Source organism: Catharus ustulatus, chromosome 12, assembly GCF_009819885.2.
Source record: "Catharus ustulatus isolate bCatUst1 chromosome 12, bCatUst1.pri.v2, whole genome shotgun sequence".
Lineage (NCBI taxonomy): Eukaryota > Metazoa > Chordata > Aves > Passeriformes > Turdidae > Catharus > Catharus ustulatus.
This window is the reverse complement of record NC_046232.1, coordinates 3,167,578-3,184,040: the sequence shown is the minus strand read 5'-3', so window position 1 is coordinate 3,184,040 and position 16,463 is coordinate 3,167,578. Positions and strand designations below refer to the sequence as shown.

At 51.2% G+C, this 16,463-nt stretch overlaps 1 protein-coding gene across 1 annotated transcript; it reads left to right on the top strand.

Moving 5' to 3' along the window:
- Nucleotides 1-6,935: 6,935 nt before the first annotated feature.
- On the top strand, nt 6,936-16,152 carry HEXA (hexosaminidase subunit alpha). Its single transcript, XM_033071031.2, has 14 exons — nt 6,936-7,200; nt 9,941-10,039; nt 10,320-10,385; nt 10,544-10,590; nt 10,910-11,020; nt 11,503-11,604; nt 11,693-11,825; nt 12,465-12,645; nt 12,940-13,026; nt 13,363-13,435; nt 13,848-14,028; nt 14,118-14,208; nt 14,606-14,710; nt 15,116-16,152. Exons 1-14 carry the CDS (start codon nt 6,936-6,938, stop codon nt 15,177-15,179), a joined length of 1,605 nt encoding a protein of 534 aa, XP_032926922.1. The 3' UTR covers nt 15,180-16,152.
- Nucleotides 16,153-16,463: the final 311 nt, after the last annotated feature.

The window sequence follows — 16,463 nt, the reverse complement described above, 5'->3', positions numbered from 1 at the left end:
TGGATGTGAGAGCCTGGCACAGCCCTGGGAGGGCTCCAGGGCCACCTTCTCTCCCACTGGTGCTCACCTTCCACTTCCTCATGCCCTGGGGAATAATTTCTTCCGGGGTGAAGTGGGGCTATTTGGATGTGGTGACGTTATTCACCCACTCTGCCCGGATGAAGATGAGACTCATCAGGGCAGTATGTGGTATAGGTGTGACAAATTTCATCAGCTCTTTGGGACAGGAGTCATCCAGTGCAGCAGGATGCTGCTTCCTGCTTCTGTCTCATACAAATCCCTTGTGAAACAGGAACAAAATTAGAAGCCACATCCAAAAGGGTGTTTATTTCCTGCTGGAACAGAGCATAATGATGGCAGCAGCAACAGGGGTTTACACATGCCCTCAGGGATGCGGGGAGATTAACTGTCCAATGGCCTGGTAAATGTCTTTAGGATCCTCACTGGATACCCAGCCACATCTTCAGACACACAGGGAGCTCCCTGAGCTCTGCTCTGCCCAGGTCAGGAGCACACAGGGGGTGTGGACTGGGCATGCACATTGCTATATGCCATGCTACGCAGCCAATAAAGCCAGTTCTCTAATTACCCAACTTAGGTGGAATTGCAAAGGCCAGAGCTTTAATCATCCTGCCCTACATAAATGTAAGTAGCCCTGACTTGGTTCAGCTCCAGATGCACCATCTGGACATCCGCCAGGCTGGTCCCACCTCACACGTCATGTGTGGGCTCAGGTGGTTGCTCCAGGTCCTCACCCCATGCTTCATCCCCAAGGGGGACTGTGTGTCACCCCCAGGGACTCTGAGCTAGTCCTGCCCAGCTGGTAAATGCCCAGCTCCTGGCCAACAATGACAAGCCACAAGTCATTTTGGGCCTGCTCATCTGCCCACAGGACCCCAAGAAAGGCACTGACCAAATGGTGGGTTATGGCTTTATTGGATCTTGGCAGCTTTGGATACAAAAACCCCTGGCTGAGGTGACCTCCCCCTCAGGGAGAGACCTGGGAGTGTGTTTGGGAAGTAGTGTTCCTGGGAGTAGAGACTGGCCATCTCCAGGTGCTCCGAGATCCTCCCCACAGCCCTGTCCTGGCCTTGGCCAAGGCTGAAGAGTTCAGACTGAAGCCTTGCACAGAGCACAGACAAAGAAGCCAGGCTGCAAGAGCTGACTCACCTGGAGAAGGCTCCAGGGAGATTTCAGAGCCCCTGCTAGTGCCTAAAGGAGCTCTAGGAGAGCTGAAGAGGGGTTTGGGAGAAGGGATGGAGGGACAGGACATAAGGAATGGCTTCCCACTGCAGAGGGCAGGGTTACATGGGATACTGGGGAGAAATTATTCCCTGTCAGGTTGGTGAGGTCCTGGCACAGGTTCCACAGAGCAGCTGGGCAGTGTCCAAGGCCAGGTTGGACAGGGCTTGGAGCAACCTGGGCTAGTGGAAGGTGTCTCTGTCTATGGCAGGAGGTGGAACAAGATGATCTTTAGAGATAGGGACCTACCTTCCTACCCAAACCATGCTATGATTCTATGATGGTTCCATGATCCCAGTAATAAATATTTATAAACAGTAATGGGATCTTCCCAATGACATCCCACAGATAAAGGAAACCAGTTTCACCTTCTACAATCCCAGACTTATCTTTCCCAACTGCAAGACAGGGATCAGCACTTTGCAGCCGGTTACTCCAGCAACAGCTACACTAATACATCTCAAAAATACTGTTTGGAATGAAATTTTAGCCATGACTTTTGCAAAAGGCCTTACTTAATTTTGAAGTTTCCAACCAATGGTCACGTACAAAGCCCTGGTCACCTACCAGCTTCTTGTAGGTGTTTGGCAAAAGGAACCTGACAAAAGCATGGCTGCTGCCTTTAGCTCATTTGGAGGGGATCTGCACTGTCTCTGGGGATTTTAGGACTCCAGCTACTGAGGAAAGCCAAAAACTGCTCTTCTGCCCACTCTGAAAAATGATTTAGATCTCCATAGACACCTGGTGCTTTTTCACTTTATTCTTGCAAGAGCTTAATTACCCAAGTGATTCTGGTAATTGTTAACACTGAAGCTGACAAGAATAAAATATTGCCTTGCAATCACCTTGCTCCCCAAAGTTAAGCACATACTTACAGGATTTATGGGAGCATCGCCTCTGGGCACAGGGAGTTTGTCATGGCCCGTCCACAGGCTCTGATTGATACCAGCTCAGCCTCACAGTGGTGACTGGGAGCAGCCAGGGACAGCAGCCACATGTACTCAGCCTCCGCAAGAACCTGCAGCATCTCCTCGTGACAAGCCCTGATTCGTGATACCAAAATGCTGTGAAAGTGCTGGTGCCCCACACCACAAACCGCCTGCAGATTCGGGATGAACCTCCCATCCCTCCCAGACTCCTTCCTGCTCCCACATTCCTTGAGGCAGGCAGGATCTCTGGAAAAAACCTTTCTTCTCCATACCAGAGACACACAGAGCTCCCACGCTGGGAGAGAGGAAATCCAGAAGATTTCTCAATGCCTAGGGTTTGATTTTGGATGTCTGCACATTCCTTAACAACCTCAACCATAAGCATGAGCTGAGCAGCCCCTTGGATCACCACCCCAAAGCTGTGCGAGCTGGAGATAACCCACAAGAAAAAAGGCTCTGTGATAACATCAACAGTGGAAACACCACCAGGCTGAGCTCAGGTCAGGACCCCAAATCCTCCACACTGATTAACACATCTCACTTCAAGCTTTTTGCTTTAAACTCCGCTCTCATAACTGTTTAAATACTTCTCCTCGCTGCTGCCTGCTCACTCCAAGTCTCCCAGGCCTCACTTCCTTCACACATGCTCTCCCAGCTGAAGAGGTCCCTTCTGTTAAACCCCATCTTTGTGGAGAAATTAATCCAGCATGTGCACCTACTAAACCATTCGATGGCAGCATTGATAAGTGCTGGTCTAGCTGGGAACGTAGGGATATGAAAATGAGTTATCCTATGCTTTAAAAAGCACTGGAATGTGTCCTTGTGGCTCCAAAAGCACCAGCCTGCTTCGCCCCCCCAAACCATCATGTTTCCTCATGGGCCGAGTTGTTAGAGTTGGTGAAAATACCCTGGATGTGGATTTAGCATCTCATGTTTAGGATCTTCTTTGTGCATATGCTAAAGCTCTAGCAAATGTCTCTGGTGGCTCCTGCTGAGCGTTTAAATGTGAACACCCCTCTGCTTGATGATGAGCAACATCATCCCTGAAATACAAAGATGCACACACACACCTGAAAGACCTGCCACATGCTGACCATGCTCCCTCCAGATCACTACCACAAGTAAGGACACTTCAACCCTGCAACCCTTGTGCTTGCAGTCCAAATCCCATCATTATTTTATCAAGGATTACAGTGAAGGCAAACAAGCAAATGGAGACAGTAGTTTTGCCCGGAAAGGCTCTGAGATGCCAAAATTCAAGCTAGAGGTCTTTTCGGTATTTCCAGGAGATGATCTGTGTTTTCCAAAGCCCTCTTCCAGCCACACCACCAGCAAGCAGGTACCTTGACTGGAAATTGCTTCATTCAGGAGCAATTTTCCTAGACTGCTGGCTCAAAGAGCAAAGCAAATAGAAAATTCATGCCCTGTAAAGGTGTTCATGAATAGCTTTCTCCATTCCCTGGCTCATCAGAGGAAGAACCTATGTGCAAAGCACCCTCCTGGTTAAATGCAGAAGCAGCCAACATTATAGGGAGTTACGCAGCGTAATAAATGGATTTATATATTTTAAAAATGCTATGGTGCAACTGCACTGACAGCCCAAAGGCAACATTCAAGCCCCGAAAGGCAAACAAACCAGAACGACTTAAATGTGGCACCAGCCCGGTTTTATAATAATTTCTATCCGAATAATTAATTTGGATAGCTACCAAATTCATAATTGGTAGCAAGCAGGTAATCCAGCAATGTCCTGGTGCAGCAGTTTTTAGCAGTCCCCCAGCAAGTCCCAGCTTTTGCATCAGAGAGATGACAAGAGGGATTTGTAGGAACTTCCACCATAGGTCTCACCTGAGCCAGTACAGCCCTGCCCCAGGTTCACTCCCTGCGTGTTCTTTGGAAAAGGTCTCCCAGGTGGTTGTATCACCCCACATATACATCTGAGCCCACGAGCTGGTCTACTGATGGGCTACTAAACAGCATCAGCAGCCTTCGGGCTGCTGGTCCTCCGTGCCTGCCACAGGACAGAGCATTAACCAGGTTCTTTCAGCCGAGCTCCACAGTTAAACACATGCTTAAGCAATTTTCTTATGTAAAGAAACATTTGAAAACGACTCTGTTAGTCTGGATTAATGCTGGCCAGCTACAAATGAACTTCAATGAGTCATCCCCCAGAGACATCAGGTCCCCTAAAATAGCATCAGCAACTGAATCTGTAGAAAGGCTGGAATATTTGGACTGAAAGCTCTGATCACAATGCTTTACATAAGCTGGCAAACATGCCACCCTCCTCTGGCTGAAATGAGAGTTTGCCTCAAGCCAGGGCACTCCCACAGTTCTGTCTCATGCGCTGGGAAGCGCAGTCCTGACATTGCCTGATGTAAGACAGCAACAAACTGGCTTGTTTAGGGTGTTTTACCTTCCACTGAAATTTTAATTCAGTGAAACTACTTGAGAAAAAGTCCAGAGATACTGGAATCAATCAAATATAGTCAGAAAATGGTAGCAACAGCTGGTGCTCCAGAAGTTTGCACAGAGAAAAGCAACAAACCCAGCCCAAGACTGCATAGGCTTTATGCAGACTGGTAGCAGGAAACTTGAACACAAGGAATGATGGGGCCACTTTCCCCGAGGTCTGACACAGGCTGGAATACAAGTGTTCTCACTTCCTGCTGTGTGATGAAGACAGAGATAGAAAAAGGGCCACAAAATCCTGGAAGAATAGTGAGGAAGCAGCCTGGCATGTGCCATTGTGTTGAATTTGGGTCCTACCACCTCTATGGGGAAAACAAGAGAGGATTGTCAGGAGCCTGGGGGAACCAACAGGCTTTCATTGCCCCAGTCAGCCTCTCCTGGGACCTCCACCCATGAACTCCATAAACCCCATTCAATCTGAGATCCAGGCAACCAGTTCTTCCTGATCTCTCCTGTGAGTGTACCTGCTCCTAGGTACTCCTAGACTGATGTTGGACTTCACTTGGTGCCTGTGATTCTCTGGGTGATACCTGGGCTATTGGTCCAGCCCTGTGCTGTTAGCCTGGCTGTGGAGGTACACCCACCTGGTAAGGCTGTGCCTGTCCTTGTCTCCGGGCTCACCTTCACATTAGGTGGACATTGCCGTTTTACACATCTGGAAAAGAAAGATGCACTGCTGTGTAGCTGTTGAGTTCATAGCAATACCATTTGGCTCTCTTTGACCCCCTTCCTGATGGAGCCCAGCTTCTCCATCTCTAAGTGACCCTTAGTCCCTCCCTGCCTTCCCCCCTGTGAGCCTCCATTAATTTTCACCAACCTCATTAAATTCCCACAGCTGTGATCTCCTCCTGGTGCCTAGTCTCCCCACAACTTTTTAATCTCCACGTGACCCCCAAGAGCTTCAGTGGAACCTCACAGCTTCCTTCAACATTGGACAGCACCTCCCTCCATCTCTCCCCAGCCCCACAGAAACTCTTCCATGTCTTCCCAGCTCTTTTTCTTTCCCCATCGGTCCCCAGCTTTGTGCTGGTGCTATTCTAACCTTTGACAACAAGTTTCTTGAGATTTTTTTTCTACAAAATGCTTTTTTCCCTGCTGATCCTGTTCTCTCTACGCTGCTCCCATGAGGGACAATCCCTTATATTCCCCACCAGACCTTTCCATAGTTATGTCCTGCTCACATAGGGTAGTTTTTCCTCATGTGTGATGGGGCCATCTCCCTTGTCACACTTTCTTCTGTGCCTTTTGTTTTATCTCCTGCTTGCTCCCATGTCTCTGGCTTGTCTCCCAACACGCCTGATACCTTGGAATTTTCTGGGACAACAGGCTTTTAATAATTTGATGGAGTGGGTTCCCTTGCAGGTTTGTGCTGGCAATCAGATGGGTAAGACCTGGGCTTAAGGCCCTTATTTGAGCTGGGGATTGCTAAAGAAAGCAGAGCTAGAGGGAGGAAGCAAAATTAAATAGAGTTCATCTGAGGTTAAGGCTTTCCTTGGAAAAGCCAAGCACTGCATGGAAAGCATCCCTGCAACACTTCACTGTAAGGATCCCGCACGGGATAAAGCCCCTTTTATTTATACAACCCAATAAATATTTCACTGGTCACATACAAAATATCCTTGGAAACCTGCGTAAAAGGTGATTTATATACAGTATTGCTCATAAAAATACACGGTACCAACAGAAGATGCCCAAACCTGAGGTGGATCCAAAGCACAGGGTGCTGGTTTTAAACTGAGAGAGGGTTTAGTTAGGTTAGGCAAAAGGAAGAATTTATTTACAATGAGGGTGGTGAGGTCTTGCCCCAAAAAGCTGTGGCTGTCCATTCCTGGAAGTGTCCAAGGCCAGATTGGACACAGGGCTTGAAGCAATGTGGGATAGTGGAAGAAGGTGTCCCTGCTCATGGCAGGGGGTGGAATTAAACGGTCCTTAAGATCCCTTCCAACCCAACAGTCCATGATTCCACGAAAGCAGCACCGATTAAATGTGTTCTAAACCATTAATCTCGTCAAACCCCGAGGCAGGTTGCTGAGGCTCCCTGACAGCAGGGAGAATGGCTGGGTGGAGGGGCTGTAAAACCCGAGGGCTGGGGCAGAAATTGCCTTCGGTGGGGAGCTGGAGGGGTTTGGGGACTCCATTTGAAGAGAACGAGGCCACTGCGGACTAGTAGGGGACGCTGTGGGGCGAGGGGGCAGCGTGCGGAGGGCGTGAGGGCGGGCCCAAGCTGCCATTTCGCGGCCGCCCGGCCCCCCGCTGTCGGGCGGTGCCGCCTCCCTCAGGTTTGGGCGCGACATGGCGGCGGCCCGGGCGCTGCGGCTGTCCGTGCTCCGGCTGCCGGTGCTCTTGCCGCTGCTGCTGGCGCTGCTGCCGGGCCCGGCGGGGGCTGTGTGGCCGCAGCCCCAGGTCCAGAGCTCCCCGCCCAGCGGTGGCCGCTGCCCGGTGCCGGCTCGCCGGTTCCGCTTCGCTGCGGCGGACGGCTCGGCCGTGGGGCCGGGCTGTGCCGTGCTGGACGCCGCCTTCCAGCGGTACTGGCCGCTGCTCTTCGGCCGTGCCACCGGTGAGGGCCGCGGCGGGCGCTGACCCTTCCCTACGTGGCTTTGAGCTTAAGGGCCCCCACAGCCTCGCTGATTTTGGCGTCAAACCACGGGGTTTGGTGGCCGTCTGCCTCCCCTCAGTTGTGCGGCGCCAGGTGGGATGGGAGCTGTGGTTTGGATGGAGTCTGGTGGCAAGGGCAGCGATGCGTTGGGATTCGGAGGGCAATGCCTATGGCATGTACGGAAGAAATCTAATCGAGTTTGGCACAGCACTAGTTGTCTTCCTGCCAGGATTTAGGCTCTTTTTCCTCTATCTCATTTTTTACTTCCTCCGGGTAGTGTTACAGCTCCCCATTGCTTCATTTAGCTTCCCTCTCTTGTGGCTGCAGGGAGAGCTGCTCCCCGTCTTGCAACACCTCTTGCTTCAGGGTTACTGCTAAGTCTTGGCTGTTCCCTTTCCTAGCAGCTCTCAGTGTCTTGTGTGAGGTCTCACCTTGAGGAAGAGCTTAGTGCTTTGTGTGTGTTCTTCCAAGTACATACTTGTGCCACGGGCCACCTCTGCCAAAGTGGAGCTGCTAAAAGTCCTGAGGCAGCAGGGCCTTTCTTCCAGTGAGGGATTAGCTCCTGGATTCATCCTGAAATTGTAGGGTAAGATGCAGAAAGGCAAAAGCCTTGAGAGTTTCGATTTGCTTTGGGACAGGCTCTAAAGGTTTCTTGAACCTAGACTTCATGATAGTGCCCATTGCTTGTCTGGCATGAGCTGCAGGAAATCTCTTTGCTGTGGAGCTCATGTACAGGGATGCTCAGTAGCTGCGTGGGTCTGCTGCAGTCTGAAGTGCTGTATCCAGGGAATATGAAGCACTTCATTCATCAAAAAGAGCTAGTAACTCTGCTCCCAAGTGTTTTAAATGTCAGTGTGAGCTCTGTCGCCGCTGATCAAAGTGGAGAAGGGTGGCGGTGTTGGAAACCGCTTGGCTTTGTCTTGAGTACATCATACTTTGAAAAAAGCAGGTTCGAAAGAGAGAACCCTTTGGCTTGTTTTATTTCTTCAACTCTTGTGAGTAGCAGTAGAAATAAATTTTGATTTGAGAGCCAAAAAGACTCCTCTTGGTTCTCTCTGTCTGCTAGGAGCTAAAAACAGCTGATCTAATTATTCACGCTTTCCTATTTCACTCAGAGGGGAAATGTGACCATCAAATCACTTGGAGCAACATTGTGATCACAAGATCCAGCTCACACTCATCATTTTCCATATGCCCTGCTTTATGATGCTCAAACTACACAAATTATTTTGAGGCTTTTTTTCTCCTCTTTGTTTTGTTTTGGTCTCTTTTTTTCCACATGTGTGGTTAATAAAAGCAGGCATTGGAAACCGTGGATGAAAGGAAATAATTTGTATTAATAGAGGAAATAAATGGCAGAAACCATTTTCTGTCTCCACTGCCTTGCAGGTGTGGTGTCAGTGGTGCCTGTCTGCACCTTGGTCTAGGAGGCCATGTTTGGATTGAGTAGTGTCTCACCGAGCAGGTTCAAATGCAGTGTTTGGTGATGGAGCCAATTCTGTCGAGGCTCTTCAGCAGGATGAGTGTTCCCAGGCCTGAGGACGGCTGTTCCTGGTGAACTGCCTTCCTGAGTGGAGGGAGCAGGTCTTGCTGTGCTGCTTGCACATCTGTGAGGTTGCCTTGGCTACCAGCTTGTCTGCAACTGAGAGGAAAGCTCAAAACAGGGCTGGCTTCAAGCTGTTTTCCTTCTCTCCACAGAGGTTTCGTCATCCCTTCGTGGAGAAATCGGGATTTCTGTGAGCTCCTGTGAGCTGTGGAGCAGGAGCTCTCTGCATTTCTCTGAAATACTGGCAATGCCAGTCTCTCTGTAAAGAGAGACTTCTTGGTGCTCTTGGCTCATTCAAAGCCAAGCTCCTTATTTTCAGTGACCACATTGAGCATTGGCTGTTCCTGGGAGTGCTGTGGGGGTGTAGGCATGGACCTTGGCTGGGATGAGCAGGGTCCCACCCTGCTACCCCGTGCTCCTCCTGGCATCCGACAGCTGTAAATCTGTTGTGTCCCAGCACAGGCTGACTTCTCCTTTGGAATGGGGTGTGACTCAAGTGGGGATTCAGGCTTGTGCATCCTTGGAAGTGCTCTTCAGTTAGTGTGTGCTCAGAGCTCCTACTTGAGGTCTAAATGTGACTGGGTTCATTTCTCTGGCTGCTACACCTGGGACCTGCTCTGCAAAAAGTGAAGTTGGTCAGGAGCTTTTCTGAGCTGGGTGAGACCTTTTAATTGCCTCTAACTCAGCCCAGTTTAGCAGATTCATTCTCAACCCTTTTTAAAAGGTTTTCTTTGCCCTTTTCTAAGAAGTATGGGTAGGGCAGAGCTCTTGGGCTTGTACTTTTTTCCAGTGCTGGGAGAGCTTGGAAACAAGAAGCTCTTCACTCTCATGGAGAAGCTTTGACTGGTCATGGCTTTAGCTTAAGAGCCAGAGCTGGTGTCCAGGAAGCCTCAGGGGCTGCTGCTAGTCCATATTCCAATGTTTGTTCCTTTAAGCTTCCCTGTGGGCTTCCTCACAGGCGGGATCAGCTCGTGTTCTCCTGGTTGGCTGTGTTGCAATTCACTCCTGCTGAGCACTGTGATGTTTTTTTGGGGTGCAGGAAAGGTTGCCTGTTTCTGCCTCCATCCCTAGCTGTGCTGAGAGGATGGTGGTGGGCTTGGAAGTAGGGAAAAGAGCTGGCATGGGATTGATGTGCATGGTCTGTATCCTTTGCAGAGAATGAGCCGTCTTGGGAAACACCCTGCACTAAGCTTCTCGTCTATGTTTCCACTCCAGGCTGCAATGGGTTTCCCAGCCTGGACTCCAAGGAGAGCTGTAAGTGTCTGGGTTGGGAGTGGGAGGGAACATGGCTGTTTCTGTGCAGTACTGTGCCATTACCCTTGGATTTGGGGAGGGCACCAATTCCCTGCTCTTAAGACATTGGGGCAGGGCAGGAGGGACATACCTGAGGGTGCTGATAAAGCAGTGGGGAGAGGTTTACAGCAAGAGAGGGCCAAAATTCAGTTTTCTGGGGTCCTGGTGTACAGTTCTGTACCTGAGCTGTGGCCAGTGCTGTCGTGACCATGTGGGATAGCCCACTGATGCTGTGTTTCAGATAAGCTGTCTGTCTCCAGAGGCTCCATGCTGCTCTCAGCAGAGACCATCTGGGGAGCTCTCCGAGGTGAGCTGCACTTCCCGCAGGGCATTCCTGCTCTCCCTGCCTCGGGCCTGTGGGGATGTCTTGCAGTGCCTCTCTCTTTCCATAGACTTCTTTGTTAATTGAGCTCTGCTCCTTTGGGGGTGTCTGTGCTTAGAAGGGGGCTGTATGTTTTCCTGCAGGTCTGGAAACGTTCAGCCAGCTTGTTGGGAGAGACGAGAATGGCACAGTGAGTCCTGGCCTCGTCCTCTGGGGGCAGGCAGCTCTCCCTCCCTCCATGGGGACAGGCTGAGGGTTACTGGGATGCTTGGGTTGAGTGGGCACAGCCTTGCCAAGGGCCAAGTGGAAATTCATTGATCCAGCCAGATCCCTGCCCTCTGAGTGGGTAAAGAAGTGCTGCAGCTCTTTGTGGACAGTTTGTACTCTGGGCAGCGAGGGCACCTCTGTCCTGCCAACCCCTAGGGACAATGGTGACCCTCAATGTCTCTTGCTAATGGCCATTTGCCCAACATTCTGCTCATGTCTTTCTCATGTCTTCCTGTGTGCAGTACTACATCAATGAGACAGAAATCGTGGACTTTCCCCGCTTCCCTCACCGCGGACTGTTGCTGGACACCTCTCGTCACTACCTGCCTCTGAGAGCCATCCTGGAAACTCTGGTAGGGCACCTGTCCTGGGAGATAACATGGTTTAATTCAGTGTCCCTTCCTCTGTGACAACTGAGCTCCCTTGTTTGGGTGATTTCTCAGCTGCCTTTGTTAAAAAGAAAACCCTGAGGTATTTTGGATTCCTGCAAGTCCAGGTTACTCTTCAAGGCTGAGTGTTTCTAAGGCAAGGGAAAATACTGGCAAGGTTGGGTGGTGGTTCTGTGCTCATCCCAAGCAGGATTAAACTTCCAGGTCTCCACCAGTGGCTCAGTTACAGGGAGAACAGGGATTTTACTGAGCAGAAGTATTCCTGGCCCTGTGCAGCTTTTTGTGTTTAGAGAGAGGTGTCTGAATCCCTCTTGGATTCTGGGGAGCATTTAGGGACTATGCCCTATCCTTCTGGAGCTGGAGGACCTTATCCTCCATCTGTGGCAAGATGGATGACCTTTCTGAAGGGATGGGGCATGTTCATCTTTGTACCTGTTCCTTCCCAGGACGTCATGGCTTACAACAAGTTCAATGTGTTCCACTGGCACATCGTGGATGACCCATCTTTCCCCTATGAGAGCTCCACATTCCCAGAGCTCAGCAAGCAGGTAATGATCACCATGTAGTGCCCAGCTCAGGCGAGCAGATTCCTGCCTCTGCTCCTGAGCAAGGCACTGAGCTGTCCTGTGTTCCCAGGGAGCTTTCAATGCCATGACCCACGTGTACACAGCCAGTGACGTGCAGACTGTGATTGAGTATGCCCGGCTGCGCGGCATCAGAGTCATCGCTGAGTTCGACACCCCTGGCCACACCCTCTCCTGGGGGCCAGGTGAGGAGCAGACCCTGCCTGCTGCTGCTCTGGGGAGAGTTGGAGTTGTCCCAGGGGCAGGAACGGGTGCTGCAGTCTGGACCCTAAAAGCTGGTAGTGGGCAGCAGTGTCCCACGGGCTGGCTTTCACGAGGAGCAAACCATTGTTTGGGGGATGTGGGACCCAATAGTCCAACTTCTAGAGCAAAATCTAGAAGAAAAAAAAAAAGGGGAAACATTTTCATCTTTTCTTGAGTCCAAGCTGTGTGATTTTTTTGTGGGAACATCTGCTCTGCCAAAACTAACATCATGGCTTACTGCAAGGATCTTGTGTTGTGAGGGTACAGCTGGCCAAGCTTCCTTGCTCTGCTCAGCTGTGTCCCAGTTCTGACACACTGCTCTCTGCTCCAGGGACTGCATCTCCTCTTCTACATCTAGAAGTGCAAGAAGCTTTGGGAAAACATTCCATTGTCTTTCTGTCCTTCCCCTGCTTCCAAATGCCAAGGCCCGAGTTAGAATTCACCATGTGTATGGTCGCAACTGGAACTGTGGCTGTCCCTCCTTTCCTGTCCCCTGACAGGCCCTAAGCTGTGCTGGGGGGCATTGTAGAGGATGACATGGTCACACTTTGCCCTCACCATGCTGCATTTGTTATCATCAGGTGCTCCAGGCCTCCTGACTCCCTGCTACATGGGCAAGGCTCCTTCTGGAGTCTATGGGCCCATCAACCCCATTGTTAACAGCACCTACCAGTTTGTGACCCGTTTGTTCCAAGAGGTCAGCGCTGTGTTCCCAGACTTCTTTCTCCACCTTGGTGGCGATGAGGTAGATTTCACATGCTGGTGAGTCTGAGATCAGTCTGGATGGGGACTGGGGGTAAGTATTTGGGATTGGAGTCCCAACCCCTGGCTTCTCTATCTTTTGTGTCCTGTTCTCCCAGGCCAGGGGTAGTGGTGGTGCTTGGGATTTTTGGGATTTCTGTGCTCATGGTGATGCTGGATGTAGGGAGCTGTTTATGCTGGTCCAGCCACAACTCTGGAGTACCTGGGCAAACCTTGAACTGATGTGGGAGGGACTTGACCATGCCTTGGCCTTACTCCAGAGCTGAGGTTTTATTCCTTCTCATTGGTGCACAGGCAATCCAATCCAGAAATCCGTGCTTTCATGACAAAGAGAGGCTTTGGTGAAGACTACAAAAAATTAGAGTCTTTCTACATCCAGAGGTAAGGTCAGGGCATCCACGGCCCGCAGTTGCACTGTGTGACCAGCTCAAATGTCTTCTGTCCTGGGGATACCAGATGTCCTTTTCAGCAGCATCCCCATTGGTCATGTCTCCCTGATGCCAAAAGGGAACATTTTAGTGGGAGATTGACCACAAAAAAGCCTGGGGATGAAGAGAAAGAAGCCCCATAAGGGGCTGTGCTGTCTCCCTTCTTCAGAGGCACCTCCACATCCCACTGAGGATGTTGGGAATAACTGCGCTGCTCCTTAGGCTGTATGTAACCACCAAAAAGGAGATCAGTGAGATCACCCAAAACTCGGTACTTTTCCCACTCCAGGCTTCTGGACATCGTCTCTTCCCTTGACAAAGGTTATATTGTGTGGCAGGAGGTGTTTGACAACGACGTGAAGGTGAGAGCTGCCTGTGCTGGGGTGAACAGTGCCAGCACCCCAGGCTGACACACTGGTGTGCTCTGGGGTCCATGCTCTGGGGCTGGTGGGAGTACTCTGTAATGAGACTGGAGTTGATCTCAAGATGGTGCTGCCAGTGAGCTACCCTCATCATGGCTTTGTCACACTGCTGACAATGCTCTGCTCCCTCTAGGATGCAGGTTTTAACCATGCCCAGTACACTCTGCAAATGGCCTTATCCCTCCTTCTGTTGTTCTGCAAACTAGATGGGAAGTGGCTCAAAAATCAAGCCCTAGTCTGCCTCAGCTTCCTTTTGGGGGTGTGGAGGGGCCAGGGAACTCTGCTCGGGGGAGCAGGGGATGCTTCTATCACTGCACTGATCCCCTGCCCCATACTCACCTGTGCTCCTCAGCTGAGGCCTGACACCATCATCCACGTGTGGAAGGAGAACAGGCTGGAGTACGTGAAAGAGATGGCCAATGTCACCAGATCTGGCTACCGGGCTCTGCTCTCTGCTCCCTGGTACCTCAACCGCATCTCCTACGGACAGGACTGGATAGAAGCCTATAGAGTGGAGCCCTTGAACTTTGAAGGTGTGTTCCTTGTGTCCCTCTCTGCATGGCAGCTGGCTTGGCACTCAGATGTAGTGCCAGAACTGGCTGTTTTGCTGTCCCCTCCACAGGCAGTCCTGAGCAGAAGGCCCTGGTGATTGGTGGCGAGGCCTGCATGTGGGGTGAATATGTGGATGTCACCAACCTGACCCCCAGGCTGTGGTAAGGGAGGCCACAGGCAGGTGACGTGGGTCACGTGAGGCTGTGCTTGCATCCCTGTTTTTTTGCCACCAAGTGTCATGTGCTGAGCTCATGGGTTTGGTCTGCACATGGTACCTGTCGCTGTTCCCCCTGTGCTGGTAAGGGCTTCACTGAGGCTGAAATGAGAGTTTGCAAGGCTGTAGCAATCTGCTACTGCAGCCAGGTTGTGTGTAACACCCACCTGTCCTGTCACCTTGGTCTGCTCCTGATGGTCATGTGTCCAGGAATAGATCTTGGGATACGCTGAAGCCTTTGTGCGTGGAAGGATGCTGGAAAGGAAAGTGTTTGGAAATTCAGGGCTTCATGTGAGAAGCTTCGAGCTCCCTCCTGTCCTGACTGCCTGTCCCTTGTCTTCAAGGCCAAGAGCTGGGGCCGTAGCTGAAAGACTCTGGAGCAATGAGACTGTCAGGGACTTGGAAGATGCATACACCCGGCTGGCGGAGTTCCGCTGCACCCTGCTTGGGTAACCTGGGACAGCTGCTCTGGGCTCAACCCTGTGGGAGGGCAGTGAGGGAGAAGGACTTGCCATGCTGCAAAATGACCCTTGTTCCTCTGGAAAGCAGGGGGGAAAAGGCAGGTTTTTCTGCTGCCTGTGGATGGGCAGCACTGAAAGAGCACTTCTGCTGCTGGTGCTGAGGAAGGAGGGGACTTCTCAGCTCTTGCCACTCCTCCTGCAGCACCAGCTTCCCCAGGAAACCTGTTCTCACCCTGTGTTCCGCACACGGTGTAAGCACAGGATGAAAACTGTTCCCTCCTCACCACATCTGAAATGGGGCACCCATGGCCACCATGTGCCACTAGAAGCCCTCAAACCCTGTGGTTCTACCTGTGCCCCCTCCCTGATGCTATCCTTCTGTTTTCTTCCCAGGCGTGGTGTCCAGGCCCAGCCTCTCTACATCGGATACTGTGACCATGAATTTGGTGGGGCTTGAAGGGAGAGCTCCACTGCCCTCCATCTCTGTGCACACAGGAGGAATGTCCTCCCCTCAAAAGGGCAAAGGGACCCCTTCCCACCCCACCTTCTGCTCTGGCTTCGTTGCAATGAACATTTCTTTTGCCTTGGCATGCACTCATTGCCTCTTTTTCTATTTTTATTTCTTTAATCTATAAATAAATGACCCCAAAGAGGAAAAAGGTGCCTATTCCTGCTGGGGCTTGGGACACTCTGCAAGGGTTAGCAGGAGATAGGTAGGCTTGGGACACTCTGCAGGGGTTAGCAGGAGATAGGTAGGTCTTGCTCTAGAGATGCTGGTGGAGAAACTTGCACGGTGCCTGCTCAGCTGGATAAACTGTGCTTAGCCTCTGCTGTTGTCCCAGGGTTTACTTCTGCAGTCATGTTGTGCTGTGGGGTCCTGTCCTTGTCCCTCCACTCTCCTCTGATGATCAGGCCTGCAAGCTACCACCTCTGCTGCCCTAAAACCTGGCTGCTGCCACCTTCTGTGGCTTCTCCTCAGCAGATGACACCCTGGAGCCTCTTTGAGGAGCCCTTGCAAATCTGCTGAGTGGTGCATGGATATTGCAAAATCTCTACTCAGCTCTTCAGGCTGTCCCCTCTGCCTGGGGATTTGGCCAAATGACCCATCCTCCTGCTGCTCTGTTATTCTCGGGTGAGGAACTCAGGTCCAGGTCTCCTCCATCCAGAGAGAGATGTTGGTTTCAATGGTGTTTTCCTTGGAGAAGAAACCAGTGGTGCTGCTGTCCCGTAGAACTGGGACAGGTCCTTCGATGGTTGGCATTGCTGTGCTGGAAACAGCATTCAGCTGAAAGCAGGGAATCCCTCACAAGAAGTCCTGGCTGGCTGGGACCATTGTATGTGTGTCTTGGTGTTAAGTGGGTGAGATGTGCTGTTATGGCTGGAAACCTTTATGACTGAACTTCAAATTAAAAATAGTGAATTAACAGTTATTACTGCCTCCTGTTTTTAAAAGCCTGGGTTTTTTTCCCCATTGTGCTGTAACGTGGTACCTTGGCTGGGTTCTTTTGTCACTGCAGGGAGCTGCTGCCAGCAAGGATGGGTCAAGCAAGACCGTGGCCCTGGGAAGGGTGCTCTGTTCCCGAGAACGTCCCACTGTTCCCACAGATGATGCTCTGCAAGAGAGGCTGTTTACCACCCTATCCCAGCTCCCTGCCTCATTCCACCTACCCTTCTGCCTTGCTGGGCTCCCTTTCCCCCACAGCCAGGTGTGAGAGCCCTCAGGGCTTGGGATACCCATGGA

Excerpts from the sequence above, each read along its gene's own strand:
- HEXA (XM_033071031.2), top strand. The coding sequence starts at position 6,936 with ATGGCGGCGGCCCGGGCGCTGCGGCTGTCCGTGCTCCGGCTGCCGGTG. Across the intron at positions 10,040-10,319 it reads CCTGGACTCCAAGGAGAGCT|ATAAGCTGTCTGTCTCCAGA; the intron begins GTAAGTGTCTGG and ends GCTGTGTTTCAG. Across the intron at positions 10,386-10,543 it reads CATCTGGGGAGCTCTCCGAG|GTCTGGAAACGTTCAGCCAG; the intron begins GTGAGCTGCACT and ends GTTTTCCTGCAG.